Source organism: Macrotis lagotis, chromosome 5 (assembly GCF_037893015.1).
Source record: "Macrotis lagotis isolate mMagLag1 chromosome 5, bilby.v1.9.chrom.fasta, whole genome shotgun sequence".
Classification (NCBI taxonomy): domain Eukaryota; kingdom Metazoa; phylum Chordata; class Mammalia; order Peramelemorphia; family Peramelidae; genus Macrotis; species Macrotis lagotis.
Window position 1 is genome coordinate 201,314,255 of NC_133662.1, and position 16,998 is coordinate 201,331,252.

Consider the following 16,998-nt stretch of genomic DNA (forward strand, 5'->3'; position numbering starts at 1 on the left):
TTGATTTCTTTTTTAAAACCAAGTGTATTTTTAGTGGAATGAAGGGGAAGTTCAGCAGGTCCTTTTTTCAAAAACTCCTTTATACTCTATAGTCTGATATTTTACACAACTGTGGGTAAGAGAAAGTACTGAATTTGGATCTTGGTACCATAATCTGCTGTGATTTAAGAGAAAGTGGGGAAAGGGCACCCTCACTTTTAATTCTATGGTTGAAAGTTGTATTATATGTTTACTTTTAGACCCAGTACTGAGTTTGTTTTGAAAATTACTCATTTCATCTCTCAAATATGAGTTTTTCAAATTGGTCTAGAAGGACTGTCAGATGCCAGTGGGATCCTAGATGAGGTTATATGAAATCATAGAGTATATATTGATAAAACAGTAGTGAAATTATTTGGGTTAATTAAAAGTCACTAATTTCTCTTTTCTCTCCCTTCCCCTTCCTCTTTCTTCTGTTTTCTCTCCTATTAATAATAGTGTATTTTTTTTTTTCAATTCAAAGTTTGGTTCACAGTCCGATAGATTCATGTAATGTAAAGGAACATTAGAAGTTATCTAGTTCAACCATTTAGTAGAATATAAGTTCTTTGAGGACAACGATTGTTTTCATTTTTATCTTCATAGCCCCTACCTTGTTTTGTATGTAGAAGGTACTTAAGTAATAATGTTTCTTAAATTAAATCTCTCATGCTTCCCTTCTCCTCCCTCTCCCTTACAGATCAGAGAGTTCAATTAGTAACTCATAGTTCTGTAACCAATTTATCACTGTGTGAGGACACAACCTAGCCTTCCTCAGTCTGGAGTTCTTAATATTGCATTGGGAATTTTTCCCCTTGACAGTTTGACAAAGTCGTTTGAACTTGGTTTGCATATTTTGATACACACACATACACATAAATACATATAAACACACATGTTAAGCAAAGGCTTTTTAAAGTAAGATCATGGTATAGGAAGTAGTAGAATCTTTAGAAGATCAGAATAGGAGAGAGAGACCAGAAATCTTTTTTTCCTGGACTTACTAGGTTTTTATTTTCTTGCCAGATACATAACTTGTAATATTTAAGTGTATTTAAAGAATTCTTAGAATAAGTTAGCCTATTGAGCACCTTGTAAGATTTAACAAGAAAAAACTGCCACTATTCCAAAAGTTCACTCTGAAATCAAGATTAGTTCTTGGCCATGCTATAGTTGATGTTTATTCTTTTTGAAGCAAAACAATATATAGACATGATTTTATATAACAAAAAATTGCATCACTTTATAGGAAAATATTTAATATAATTTTAAATAGTTTCCTTATTGCATTTTAAACTATCATGGTCATGGAATTTAATTTATACCTAAAATCTAATATTTTCCTAGGGTCCCATACTTCTAAATCTTTGATCCAATGATCCTGTGAATTTTTTAGACAACTGAATATAGAAGGCAAGTTCTATCTTGTAGTGCTTAAGTACCAAGAAGGCAAAGATATACAGGTCTCATTTGAATGGAGAAAAATAATATTTATTATTATGAAAGTACAGTTAGATTTCACTTTACAGATTAGATGTGTTTCTAAAAAGTTGAGCATAAAACTGTTTTGAATTCAACAGGTAGGGAATTTTTAAAATAACAGACTTGTAGTAAATACTTTTATAAAATCAAGAATTATATTTTAAAATGAAAATAGACCTTAATTTGTCATTCTTGTGAATCAGACCATTGATTATTGAATTTTCTTAAAGGGAGGCATATCTGTAGTTGTGTGACATTGTTTAGGATATGATTTCATTTGAGCATATTAATTTTTTTGTTTTTATCTTCTTTATACATTTGACAAAAGCAATTCTTTTGGGTACCTTTTAATTCGTCTTACCTAGATATCTTGGAAACAGATAGCTAATTAGATAAGTCAGTTAATAACTTTTTTTTTTTGCAAGGCAATGGGGTTAAGTGACTTGCCCAAGATCACAAAACTAGGTAATTATTAAATGTCTGAGGCTGGATTTGAAAACAGGTCCTTCTGACTCCAGGGCTGGTGCTCAGTCCACTGCACCACCTAGTTACCCCTGTCAATTAATGATCTTAACTCTTCTGGTTATCTGTTTACATTTAGCATAATGTAGTCAAAATGAAAATATAAAGCCATATTAGAGCTGGAAGAGATTCTAGAGATCCCATGACAATAGATTTAAAGGTGTAAAGGACCTTGAATGTCATCTAGTTAAAACCTGTTTATTTTATAGAAGAAGAACCTGAGATATAGGAGGAGCTGAGGTGACCTGATGAGGTAGTGACATCAATCTGGATTTGAACCCAATTCCCTCTGATTACAAAGCCCATACTTTTAATAGTACATAAGATGTACTACTCCAAACTAACTCACTTTGCATCATTTCATTGATGATTGATAATTACTTGGTTCATCCACCAAGAGATGACAAAGTAAAGATTTAAGTTAGAGTCTACTAACTTTGTCTGTTGCTACCAGTGTTGCATATCAGTAGTCATCTTGGGAATTTGTTCTCATATCAAAATCCTGAAGCTTCTGAAATTCATAGATGAGGAAATTGAGACCCTGAAAGATAACAGAATAGCTTTCTATCAGCAGAGACAGGATTAGCACTCAGGTTTTCTGACTCCAAATATATTTGGGAAAATAGACCAATTTTGGAAAATAAAATAGATATGAATTTAATAATTCTAGTTAAAACAATACTTATTCATTATTTTTTCAGAAGAAAATTCTTTCTGAATATTAATTTTCTTTACTATATCAAATTCCTTTAAGCTGCTAAAATTAGCCTAATATATTTTTGCTTAGATCAGTTATTTTTATTTTAATGAGCAGAAATATATATCTTGATGAGCCTGTTTCCTCTTTGTATATTATGTTAATAGTATTGAGTTCATTAACTGAAATATATAGATTTAGAGTCATATTTATATTGATATTCATGGAATAAGCATTAAGTGTTCAGAAGTCTTAAAGAAACTGGTTATCGTTCTTGATCCATTGAGGTTATATAGAGTGGTACATGATTATAAATCCCACCTTTTTTTTTTTTTTTTTTACCATTTTCCATGTTTGTGTTTGTGGATTAGAAATGAAAAATATGATTAGTGTCATTTAATATATTGGAATTAAATTTTATAGACTTGGGCCAACCACTCTCATGAATTATGATCATAATGATCTCATGCGATATCTGTAGCAATGAGTTAAAACCTTTACAAATGATATCCATTTAACACATCATATGTATACAGAAAATGCTTAAATTACACTGTTTGGAAGCATTCATGATTTTTAAAGCAGAAAAAAATTTCTTCTTTCTGTAATTGATAATTTTGACAGATAATTTTGACTGTAATTTTAACTCATGAAAATATTTGAACCATTTGCATAATTTCATATTTTGCTAAAATAAATGTTTCGGTTATTTTTAAAGAGCTGATTCTAATGAAATATTCAAATGATGTATAATGGATGACCCATCTATAATATTTAATTTAGTGATAGTAATACTTTAAACTTTCTAAAATTAGGATGTTATGGAAAGGTGCCTCTGATGAACAAAGCAATAAATTAGACAGGTGGGTTAACCATGTAACATATACTCAAAGACCCATCTTTACATATAATCCCCCCAAAATGCTTTTTGGTATTAATTTTTTAAAAAATCTTTTCCCAGAACTTGTAATTGGTAAATTGAATTAGGGGTAAGGAGGCCTAAGTTTTAAATTTATTTCTGTTGTATAGCAGCACAATACTGTGCTCATGTCTAAATGAAGATGCTTGGTTTTAACATTTTTTGATTTTTAGAATTTTTCTTTTGTACTGGTACCCTCTAGTGGATGGATTTATTAATGAACAGGAAAAAAAGTATAAAACTATAATTTCCAATCTAAATATTCTACTCCTAGAGAATAAAGAACTGCTAGATCTATATCTATTTTTAGTCAGAGTTAAAAGAAAAGAAAAAACAAACCTAGGATATTGTGTGTGCTTTTTATTTGTATGTATATTATCTACACACCTTCAAATCACTAAAATTGAGTAGTTAAGCAATCAGTGGTTGCAAATCTTTATAAGTTCATTATTTGGTTGGGGTAGAGGGACATATCCTTAAGTTAAAATATTTTACTTGAAATCATGTAATCTTCTTATTATTGTAGAAATGATTGTGAAACTTGTTGCTAAGGAAGTATACTCTGGGCAGCATGTATATTTTTGCTAATATAGATTTAATTTCACATGATGACATGATTTATCAACTTTTTTATAGAGAATAAACTCAAAAACAATTTTATTCATTATGACTTTTTCCATTGCTGTTCTATGTGTTGTTCAGTGATTTTCTTTCTCTTTTGAATTTTCACAGCGAGTTGAAAATGGTGACTTCAATTGGATTGTTCCAGGAAAATTTTTAGCCTTTAGTGGACCACATCCCAAAAGCAAAATTGAAAATGGTATGTTCTTCTATTTTTAAAAAAGTTAGTTTCTCTTCTTGAATATTCCTAGTATTTGGCTATTCCTTTACCTTTTTCTACTCCTCAGATCACACCTATGATCTGATCTTACCTATAATTTTAAGTTTAAAGAACTAACATTATTTAACAGTTCCTGATTAAAACATCTTAAATATTTTAATTATACAAGTAGTAATAGGTGGAGCTATAAACATGTTTCAAACTGGCATATTCATTAGGATTTAAGGTTTTTAGCTGATCTTAGATCTTCCAATTATTACTAAGGAAGTGCAATTTTACGGATATTAAAAGTTATAATTTATCAATCAGTGAGTACTCAAATTGGGTTTAATTTTATAGGTCTAGCATTGAAATTAATCCTTTGAACTAAAGTTTTCTGCATTATTTTATTTATTAGTTAACTGCCAATATATTTTTTTAAATTTCTAGAATTTTCACAATTTATCTGTACCTCACTGTTATTGGAATACAGCTTTGAGCTAACAAGTAGTTATTTATTTATTTAAAGAACGAGACATTAGAAATTCTTATTTACAAATTTACTAATGGTTGGATTGTATCTGCTAGTAATTAATTAGCTGATATTGCAGTTGAATCTTGAGCAATCTCAAGGAGATACTTAGAGAGTCGATCTTCTAGGGCAGGTTTTGCTAGACTTAGCTTGGTACTTTTGGAAAGAATTTTCACTTTGTTGAAAGAAAATCTCTTCAGATCTATAATTTTAATTTTAACATCCTTCTAGTTCGAAATTCCCTATATGTCAGTGGTGGGAAACCTTTCGATCCTCCTGTTATATTGGTATGGCATTGCCAAGGCAACCTCAGGTGGTCCTCGAAATTTAGTAAATCTAGGATCTTTTTAGGGGTGTATTAATTAAATGTTTGACATGATGTTATAAATATCTCAGTGACCTTTGGCAAAAAAAAAAAGTTCCCCGTCCTAGCTCTATGTCTTCAGAAGGAATTTGACAACTTTTAGTTTTGCATATTTGGTGAAGATATCTCTATCAGAATTTGCTTAAAAGGCAGAAAGTTCCGTCATTAAGCTTTTATTAATATATATACACCAGACACTGTGTTAAGTAAACACTGAGTTTTATTTGGTGCAGGAAAGAACTGATATTTTTTTTCTTGGAACTTGTATGTTAAAAGTTCTTTATGAGGTACTACAGCTTGATGGAAAGATATATTTTAATAGTTACCAGGATTTGTAAGTTCTGATCCCAGCTCTTCACTTCATAGCCAGGTGATTCTGGGCAAATCCTTTAACTTTTTCTGAGCCTCAGTTTCCTTATCTGTTAAATGTGATGATGCTGTCTATATAATCCTTCTTATAGGGTGTTATTAGGTTCAAATGTATATGAAATCAGTTTTTAAGCTATAAAAACATACAGATGCAAAGTAGTATTATTATTCAGTCTTTCCTTGTGTAACTGCAGGAATTATTCTATTCACTGAAATCACAACCCACAGGTATTGCTTGAAATATTGTATTGGCTCCTTAAGGCTTGTAATTTATTAATTTACATTTTATAATTTATAATTTACACTCCAGTTGATAAAGAAAAACATTTCAGGGAAGAATTTCTATGGTGTTAACTAACTTGTCTTAACTAACTTAGCCATCTACCTCATTGATTTGTTTTTGCATGTTGATTTATTTTTGTATATTGGTAAGTTTTTGTAAATTGATTACTAATAAGAAAACTTATTTGAATTTTTTTCATAGGCTCATATTCTTCAATTGTAACAAGGAACAGAATTCAAAAAAACTCTTTTAGAATGAACATATTTTCACATATCTTGCTCACATCAATACTTCAAGAATTCTTGAATTCATGATTATGGGTACTCTTGAAATTTGATTGTAGAATTTGTTTGACCTTCAGTATCTCCATAATTTTCTTTTTAAAAAAGTATGTCGGTAGTATATATTTTGTTATAAATTAAATTAAGTTGAAACTCTGTAATGTAGAGAAATAGAGAATTTTCAGAAACCTTACAAGCAACTTGATAACATCCTTTGGAGTTACAAAACTAGCTTTAGAAAAATTATGTGAATACCTTTTCCAGCTCTGGGACTCTAAGCAACTCCTATCTGTCTTTTACCTTCCTTTTCATTCTCTGAACTTTAGTAGATAGCTTTTCATTTTCACTAATTTTAAACATATATAAAGATGGTAAAGAATAAAAACTAAGTACCTACATAACAAAATCTTAGGAGATGTTGAGACTGGGAAATATGGTTAAATTGTGGATAAATAGCATAATCACCTATGGCCTTATGCCTCACATTCCTCCTGTTATTTCTTTTTTTTTGCCTAAAGACCTTGAATTGCCTTATAAAATATTTATGTTATTCTTGAATATCTACACTTAAGGTGTCTTTTCCTAAAGAAATTTAATTCAAAGTATTTGACGTGATACAGGGACTTCCTCACTGAAAAATAGTTGCACAATGAAATGGGGCAAAGTGATTTTTTTCCTTTAGTTTTTATCCACATTGGATGCCATATTCTATTTCTGTTGTTTCACAGAAATATGGCAACAGTCTTATGTGGGAGAGAGATTGCTAGAATTAGAATTAGAATCTGGGAAGCTCACTTCCAATTTTACCTTGGATACTGTCTGGATGTGTATTTAGGCAAGTCACTTAGCCTTCTCACATCTTCTCAGGTTTTCATAGTTTATTAAAATGCTAATAACGATAGATTGTGAACTCTTCCCCCAAGGGCAGGGATTGCTTTTCTTTGTATCACATAGTAGACTTAATAAGTTAGTTGTTCTATGTACTTCTTAAAATCGTTATGAGGAAAATAATGTATAAACTTTGAAATGCTATATAAATGTGTTAATTATTTTAGTTGGGTGTCTCAGGATCAGAAAAAGAGGGATTTTCTTAGTGGGAGAAGGTTAGAAAATGACTCAGGAACACAGAAAAGGGATCCTCTTGATTCTTCTTTAGTCTGTACTTCAGACTTCCTCTACCATTCTGGAACCTCACTATAGTTCAGTTCTTCATCCTGAAGCCTTGCTCCAGCCTTATTATTATTATCCACATTTTGTACTCATTGTGTGTGTGTGTGTGTGTGTGTGTGTGTGTGTGTCTGTCTGTCTGTCTGTCTGTCTGTCTGTCTGTCTGTCTGTCTCCTCTGTCTCTCTCTTTCACTCACTGACTTTGTCTCTCTGTATCTCTCTGGACTTCCAGAACCTCTCTTTAGGGAGGCTGCCTAACCAGCCACATCTCATATTTATTCTGGTTGTACTCTGACTTTTTCTATCATGTCCTATTATACCTAGGTCTCTTCCCTCCACTTCACTCCCCTCACTTTTTATCTTCTTGTTTTGTGTTGTTTTCCTTCCTTAGACAATAAGCTCCTTTAGGACAATTATTCTCTCCTTTTGTTTGTATTCCTAGTGCTTAACTCAGTGTCAGGAAGATGTTACTTTTTTTCTTGAATCTATTACAAAATAGGTTGGCATCTGCTTTTTGGAAAAGTGTGTATTGGGACTCTATTGGGTGTCATTGGACACACAAAGAAGTTTTATATTTACAGGTGGTGGAGGAAGAGGATATTTTGTCAGTGAATTATAAGTCTTCCTTCAGTTTTTCTTACAAATGGATTTTTGTAAGACAAACCTCCACAATTTTTAAAAATTATATTTTTACCATTATACATGTACATATATCTTTCACATACATATATGAAACATCTATATGTGCTGTCATTTTTATATCTATGTAAAATAGTATTATTCAAAATTATATCATGGAGGAGGACTGATCTGTGCTTTCTAGCAATAATGTCACATTCAAATAGAAACGGGGGTTACCACAACCCTCATTTTAGTTTAAATTTAAAAACCTATCAGATATCAAATCTTGCTAAAAATAAATTCAAACAATACAGATTCAAAATTAAATTCATCCCTTTTCCCCTCATCCCATTCAGTTGTATATCGAACTAACTGAGGCTTGGTGAGAAGTTATCCTGTCCCCAGAAAACAGGAATCAGTTGCTTCTTTTCTTTTTACTTTTGAATCCCTGCTGGCTTCACATTGACTTAATTTTAAAATGTAATGTCATCTATATATTCTTGAATTTTTATATTGTTAAATATTTCCCAATAACATTTTTATTTTGGTTTGGGCTGCACTTGGGAATGTTGGGGGTTATGTTTGACACCTGTTTTGTAGTAAAGCAGCATGAACAAACTAGTTCTTTCTAGGTTCTCTAAATTCAGTACTTCAGGTAACTTCTCCTAGGTCATGGGGACATCTTCCTCCTTAGAGGGTACAAGATTAATACTTAATTTAGAAGTCTCCCTCCTCCCTCCCCCAATAAATTGTCACACCAAATAATTTATTAAAGGAACTGCTTAAAAGAGGAGAGAAAGGAGTTCCAAGAAAAATTAACCAAATTTCTCAGTTTCCTAAGCACCACCCACTCCACCACCACACTCTCTTAATTTAGGGAAGAGAAAACTTCTAAGAAAACTCAGGAATTTTAAGTACTCCATCTTCAGCAGTTTGCTTTCTCTTCCTAACTTCTTTTCCCTTGCTTGAACTATTTCAGTGGGCTTCTGGTTGGTCTCCTTGCCTTGAGTCTCTCTCTTTTTCCAGTCCATTCTCTCCTTAGCTGCCAAAGTGAATTTCCTTAAGAGCATGTCTGACTATGACAAACACTTCTATTTTGTCACCTTTAGTAACTCCATGTTTTTTCAGTTTTTTCAGTGGGGTTGTGTGGTGGTGAGGGGGTAAGCAGCAGGTGAAGCAGAACTGAGGCCTTCCCCTTATTGTACGTCCCTGTGATAGTCTCACATTTCTGCCTTCCTATCATAATACCAGTGAAATGGGCACACTCACCCAATATTCTGAGCACACAATACTCCACTTCCTGGCTTTCTGCCTTTCATTTGACTGTCCTTCAGGCCTGGAAAGGTCTCCTATTTCTCCTTTGCCTCTGAGTTGCTCTGATTTCCTTTAAGACTCAGGACAAATCCCATCTTCTGCTGAATTCCTTTCCCAGTATCCCCTATTTGCTAGTGTCTTCTCTGAGGTTACCTTGTCTATGTCTTGCATGTTCCTAGTTATTTGCGTGTTTCTCACATTTGAATGTAAGTACCTTGAGGACAGTGACTATTTTTTGTGTTTTGGCCTTTTTTGGGTATTCCTAGCTCTCAGAACAATGTGGGACTTGTGGAAAGTACTTTAACAGAAGCTTGTTGACTAATTGGCTGCTGGACTCCTCCACCATTACGGAGCAGTGGTGGATTCTGACTCAAGAGATTCAAGAAGCAAAATCTGTCACTGCTCTGTTATTGGTGGAGGAGTCCAGCAGCCAATTAGTCAACAAGCTTCTGTTAAAGTACTTTCTGTTTTGGAATTTGACCACCCTAAAACTTCTTCTCTTTTTCCTTCCAGCTCCTCTAGGCCTTTATCTTAAAAATAGAATAGTGCTCTATTTGTTCCCTCAAAAAAAAAATAGAAAAAGCATAAAAAAAAGCAGGTAGAGAACTGACTCTCCCCCTCCCCCCCTCTCCCTCCTCCCCTCATCTAGGAATCTTGTCTCTTTCTGTGGATGTTGGGTTATGGAAAAGCAACTCTTTGGCTGAAGTCAAGAGCTTGGACCTGACTGATTCCTGTTCTGGGGACAGGATAGCTTCTCACTGAGCCCCAGTTCAGTATACAACTGAATGGAATTAGGAGATGGAGTCAAGGGGTGAATTTAATTTTGAAACTGTATTTTCATTTACTTTTAGCAAGATTTGAGATATGATAGGTTTTTAAATTTAAAAATAAAAGGAGGGTGGTGGTAATTCATATAGTGTTAGATTAATGCAGGCATAGAAATCTTTTTTTTTTTTTGGATATGGTCTGAATTAATGAATTCTTGGGACAAATAACAATGTTGCTAGGAGTCCACTGATAGGAAGTTTTTAGATGCTAACAATGTCTCTTCTTCACTACCCTGTGAAGTCAGTCTCTTGGGGTGCCAGTCTGCTGAAAAGTGATGGAACCTGCCGATCTCCTCCTCTCCTCACTCTGGCCCACCAGCAGCAATAGACAGCTGGGTGGCTACTCAGGCACCTGACGGGGTACTTCCAGCCCCCTGAGGAGGAGGTAGTAATCTGTGGCTCATTAGCACACATTCACTTGGCCCTTTGCTGAAGTAGAAGAGCATGTAGGAGTGCCATCTCCTGGCAATATGAAATGAGTGCAGTCTGGCGAGATGAACATTCCAATAAGGCACTAACCATGTTCCAGCTTGGGGTAGAGATGGATACTTAGCTGTATTCTTTTTTTGCAAGGCAATGGGGTTAAGTGACTTGTCCAAGGTCATTCAAACTAGGTAATTATTAAGTGTCTAGTGCTGGATTTTAACTCAGGTTCTCATGACTCCGGGGCTGGTACTCCATTTACTGTGCTACCTAGCTGCCCCACATAGCTGGATTCTTCAAAAGAAAATCTGTGCCAAAAACCCATAGAAACACATGTGAACCCATAGGATACTTAGTTATAAAAGTGTAACAGGATAGTTTAGGTTGCAACATTTCTAGCTAGACTATGAACCTACTTAACTATTTGGGTTCAAAATATCATAGGATTAGACACCATGGAAGATACTGTAGCTGTTATTTATCAGCGCTCCCCCTGCCCCAAGACATTCTAGGAGCTAAGTAGTGAAAGTGGTATTTGAATTATGGCCTCCCATTATAGTTAACACTTTTACCATAAACCTTTCCAACTCTTTTATGTCTGAAATCTTAACCTGAATGAGAACTCTGAAATAACACATTTTTTTTTACAGAATCTAAGTTAGCAAGGAACCTTAAAGACCTACCCATATCCAAAAAAATGGTCTGTCAATTTGTAGATTTAGGACTGGAAAGGACCTTGGTGTTCATCTGGTCCAATTCTCATTTTTTCCCACATAAGACCTACAGACATGAAGTGATTTACCATGGGTAGAAGCAAGATTTGATCCTGGAACCACTGTTCTTTTCTACTGGGGGAAACTAGGGAGATAGATGGCTAAAGGCAGCAAATCCATGATTTATGGCTTATTTTGTTTTTAAACAAAGCCAGGTCCATCATAAAGGACCTTCATTTCTAGTACATTCATTCTCTTTCTCTCTCTCTCTCTCTCTCTCTCTCTCTTGTACCCCCCTCCCCTTTTTTTGGGTAAGGCAAGGGGGTTGTGACTTGCCCTAGGTCACACAGCCAGGTAATTATTAAGTGTCTGCAGTTGGATTTGAACTCAGGTCCTTCTGACTCCAGGGATGGTGCTCTATCCACCGTGTCACTTGGCTGCCCTATTCATTAATTCTCAATAGAGAATAACTGAAACCATGTACAATGAGAAACATGTATGGTGCAGTGGACAGAGACGTGACATATAGAGCAAGGAAGATCTATGTTCAAGTTATTTTTCTATTAAGATATACTGGCTCTGGGACCCCAAGCAAGTCACTCAACTTGGCATCCTAGACAGTTTCCCAAGGCAGTAGACCGATTGCAGAACAGGCATCTATCTACGTCAGGGAATAGAGTTTGCTAGCCAAAAGCTCCCTATGGGGTTGAAATCATAGATCTAGTCCTCTTTCTTTTCCTAATAAAAGGAATTGAGATATCTCTGGACATATAACGTTTAGTGGTCTTCCTATCCATTTTTCAAAAAACTCAAGTTATTCTGCACCTTTGTAAATCAGTCAGTTATAGAAAATTTAAGATTCCACTGAATTTATTGTTTGTTGACAGTAAAAACTTATGATTTGGTAAAATAAATGCCACCTTGTGGGCTTTTCTCAAATAAGGCATTTCTCAGGTACATGTGAAAATCATGGAGTTTTCCTTGAAAGATTTAAGATGAGAAATAAACTTTAACTTTTATTAGTAGTGTCTGGCAAGACCAAAAGCAAAGAGGTATTTGCTTTCCATTGCTTTTGAGGAATTTCAACAGAATCCAAATCACAAAAACATTCCCTATTGATAGTGAAGTCATCTTAACTGTTCCTGTGGATGACAGATCTAGTCACTGTTCTTTTGGAATATATGTCCAAGACATTGTTGAATCCTTGTATATCTGTGTTCTCAGTGATGTTTGTATTCCTTCCACCAATGCAGTTAATTCATCCATTCCTGTCCTTTCCATCTGGATTCAAGCTCTTCCATCAACAAACAGTAAACACAGGGGATTTTGTTTCTTTAGTCTTTAATTAAATAATCACATGACATGTTATCTGGGAATATTGCTTGTGAAGGCAAACTTAAACTGAGGAAGATGTGTCTCAACGACCATAGACCCTGCTCTCTTATCTACTGTGCCACCTACTTGTCCTTAAGGATAAAATTAGGAGGACAATAAATAGGAAAAACATGTGCAGATATAGATATATATATATATACATATATATATATATATATATATATATATATATGTACAGATATATACACACATATATCTGTAAATATATCTAAATATACATAGATTCATATCTACATCTAAATATTTTTCCTTTCTAATATCTTCATAAAGTATGTCCTTGATGTTTTACACAGATTATTATCATAAAATTTTAAATGTATGGGAAAGTGGCACATGGATTTATTATTATTCTCTGATCAATTTCATGTTCTATTCTTTTATTTTTGGGGTAATAAGAAGGTCTTAGATGTTTTCCTTAGTTCTTTCATTTCCCCAAAATCTGTATCTTCTTCTAAACAGTCATATCGTCTGTACTTGATCCTGTCCAGCTTGTTTTCCAACTTTTTTAATGCCATTTCCACTTCTCTTTAAGCATATTTAGGGTTGTGCTAGGAGCTGGGTTTGAGGTTCTGCTCTTGATGGTTTGTTATTAAAAAGGTATATGTATTTAGGTCTCTGAATAGATCTGTTTATGTATATAAATGTATATGTGTGTGTGTGTGTGTGTATATACATATATATACATATATATGTATCTGCACATTTTTGGTCAAGTCATTTAATGCTATTTAACTTACTTTCCTCAACTGTAAAATAATCTGAAGAAGAAAAATGGAAAACCACTCCAATATCTTTGCCAAGGAAACCCCAAATGGAATCATTAAGTCAGATATGACTGAAAAAATGCTGAACAGCAAAAGATTTTACCCTTAAATATTCTTTGCTTAGTTTTACATAAGACTTTGCTTAATTGAGTTTCTTATTGAACTTTGTTAAAACGAATCACAGCTTTTTTGCTATTTTATGATGTTATCCTACTTCTTATCTTTTTACCTTCCTCTCTTTATTATTCTGTATTTGAGTTTATATTTTAAAACCAGTGTTGCTCATGGCTATTGAATCCATCTTTCCAGTAGGCAAGCAGATCAAGTGTGTGTTGACTAAGGTACTTATTAGTCTTGTTTGATCTCCTCCTGACATCTGATTTACTTTGTTTAAAATTCTTTATGAAATTATTGTAATATTTGTTTTAATTCTATAACTTTTCCCATATATGTTTTCCATTTTTTTGTCAACAAGAACTTAAAGTATATCAGGATGCAATTATTTTTAATTTTTTTCTAATTTTTGTTTTATTTTTATATTAATTTTGATTTTTCTCTAATTTGTCAGAATATGCACAGGCAATTATTTCAGGAATGACTCTCCCATGAATAAATGGTCATTTATTTCTTTTCTACTAAAATATAATCAGTTTTATTTTTGTGTGGCATGCTATTTGGTGTAAAGAAATGGAATCACTATGATTAGTACTAATGTTTTTCTTGAAGAAAATATACATGATGCACTTTTTGCAGTCTCCCCTTTTTTGTCTTTGCATTGAAGTCATTATCTGTGTGCATGCATGTGTGCGCGTGTGTGTGTGTACATATACAATTTGAAGACCTTGATGAGTTCTTCATAGACTTTCTCTACCTCTTCATCTTCAGTAACAAATGTTGATACATAAGCTGCAGTCATTTTTCGTGATTGGTCTTTTTGCAAATATTTTTCATGAGCATTGCAATAAGAAATGACCAAACATCCCATGAAGTGATGCTTCTTGTTGCCTTTGGATGCATGATAAAACTAACTCAGCCAACTCCTTAATTTGTCTCTGCAAGGAGAACCTGTTAGTCTTCCTTTGATTTAGCAGCAAATTTATTTTGGCTTCTGGTTATATTTATGTTGACGTCAAGATCAATTTGATTAAGTTCTGAGGGTACTAAAATAACTGGAAGGTAGAACTGCTGATCTGTCTTTGGTGATAATAAAAAATGAGAGAAGCTTCATAAACTTGAGAAATGGAAAGTATTGTCTCCATTTTTTTTGAAAGGAAGAGAATAGAGTCTGCTAATGATAGACCACAGTGAGTTTGACTTTTGTAGCAAAAATTTAAGATGACATTTTCAAAGGGGTAGTTTGTGAGCATTTAGAAAGGAAAGAGGTGATCATTGAAAGTCAGTGTGGCATAAGATTTTGACAGGCCAACCTTTTTCTTTTGATCTCTCTCTTTTTTGAAAATATAGCTAGACTGATAACTAAATTGGCAAATCAGGGAAATTCTATAGAGGAAAAGAATCTCTATATAGATTTCAAAGACGCCTTTGTTAATTTTTGTAGACAAGATGAAATGATATTGGCAACTAAGTTGATGTAATATGTAGAACACTGGACCTGGAATCAGGAAGACCTGAAATCAAATCAAACATTTGGTATTTAGTAGGCAAATCACTTAATCTCTTAATCTCTTAATTTCCCTTATCTTAAAAATGAGTTTAATATTAAGCACATACCTAGGAGAAGTTGTAATGAAAAATGAGATAATAGTTATAATGTATTTTGTAAACCTTAAAGTTCTATTTTATATATATATATTCTGTAATTACTATTATTTTTGTAGTTGTTGAACAGTATTATGTTTAGGTGGATATTCAGAATTATGTTAGTTAATTCAATCAGTTAACAGACTTGTAATAAATGCTAATTTATTATGCTAATTATTTCTGGAACTATAAAGACAATGAAATAGAGTTTAAGAGTAATAGTAATAAATATATCATCTACTTTAGGTTACATTATTATAAATTTTGCAGGATGCTTTTTAAATACATTATCTTATTTTATCCTTGCAAGACTGTAAATGAGGATAATATTGGTCTTGTTGTCCCCAATTTTACAAATGGCTAAGATCCACAATTCGGGCAAAAGTAGGTTTAGATTCAGGCTTTTTCTGTCTCCATATCCATTCTCTTTTTCACTATGTGCTATGTTGCTTCTCATTTTGAGGACTTGATTTAATAGAGTGCAAAACTAAGAGAATTAAGTCTAAAAGTATGCTGGTCAGTGTGAAATCTTTGAATTACTTGGAATTGAATAGGGTAGGGGGATTTAAACTTTAAACTTTAAAATGAAAGGCATTTCTTTTTCAGTCCTTGTTGCCATGCCATTCAAAAAGCACTTATATATTTACTTTAACATTTCAGTTATTTGTGATTTTGTTATTATAGTCACACTTTCCACCAGCACAGAGATTGTCTTTCAGAGTTAATCGGTGATCAGTCTGGTGAAGGCCTAGTTAGTTTGGACCTTGAGTGATGCAGTTGCACTTTGGGCCAATCTGAATAGTCTTTACCACTTTGTAAAACTAAGCATATATCCAGATAATGGAAACATTAATATTGGGATAGAAAAAGTTCCTGCTGTGTGTCCTTCTGGTCTATTTGTATAGTCACCATGAGACATTGGAATGAGTTTATGGAGATTGTATATAATTAGATGCACCCATTTTTATATTCATCATGAAAGATATTGGATAAGAAACTCAAGCTTATTTGAGTCTGAAAGTTCCAAATGTAATTTTTTTTTCATGAATTTCAGTGTTCAGTTGAGAAGTTTCAGGAAGAAGTACTGTACTGGGTCATATCTATGGACTATTGTATTCTTTTTTTTTCCCATTGACTGGCATAGAGGTCAGTTTTGTGGGCCTGCATATATATCTTCTACAATGTAGTTCTTAAAAAAAAAATTCAATGGCATAGGCCCCCAGTTCTTACTTTGCCTTAATATACTCTTTTGAATCTGTTATCCAGGATTCCATGCAGTCTTGTTGAAAGAAATAGAAAGGAAAAAAGGAATGATTTCATTGTGACATAATATAAAGAAATATTATATTTTCAAATTACTTAATATTTAGTGTAGTCATGCTAAAATGTGGTGAATATGTATTCTGTGTGCTTATAGAGGTTGTTTATGGAAAAAATATGATCCATTTTTGTCCAAGGAATTTTTGGCATATCAGGGAATTTTTTTTTTTAAATTGACAGCCTCTGAAGTGTTCTCACTAATATTAAATTTATGACTGTATGTGGGCTTAGCTGTCAGGTAGTTAACTTTCTAGAATGAAGAATTTATAATTTTTGAATTTAAAATCATTATGTATAATGTCAGAATACTGGCATATATATTTACTTATTAAATTTAGAAGGAATGCTAACTTTCTGTCTTACTTTTAAATATATAATAAAATGCTGTCTTATGGCAAGTGGGATC

General features: G+C 33.1%; 1 protein-coding gene across 11 annotated transcripts in view; it reads left to right on the forward strand.

Annotated features, from left to right (window-relative positions):
* The window catches only part of CDC14A (cell division cycle 14A), a 250,070-nt gene that overhangs the window by 151,430 nt on the left and 81,642 nt on the right, over nucleotides 1–16,998 (forward strand). For all 11 annotated transcript variants that reach the window (XM_074188266.1, XM_074188273.1, XM_074188274.1 and 8 more), the window contains one exon: nucleotides 4,371–4,458. In XM_074188266.1, the coding sequence (XP_074044367.1) occupies nucleotides 4,371–4,458 (88 nt within the window). The remainder of the gene's footprint in view (nucleotides 1–4,370; nucleotides 4,459–16,998) is intronic.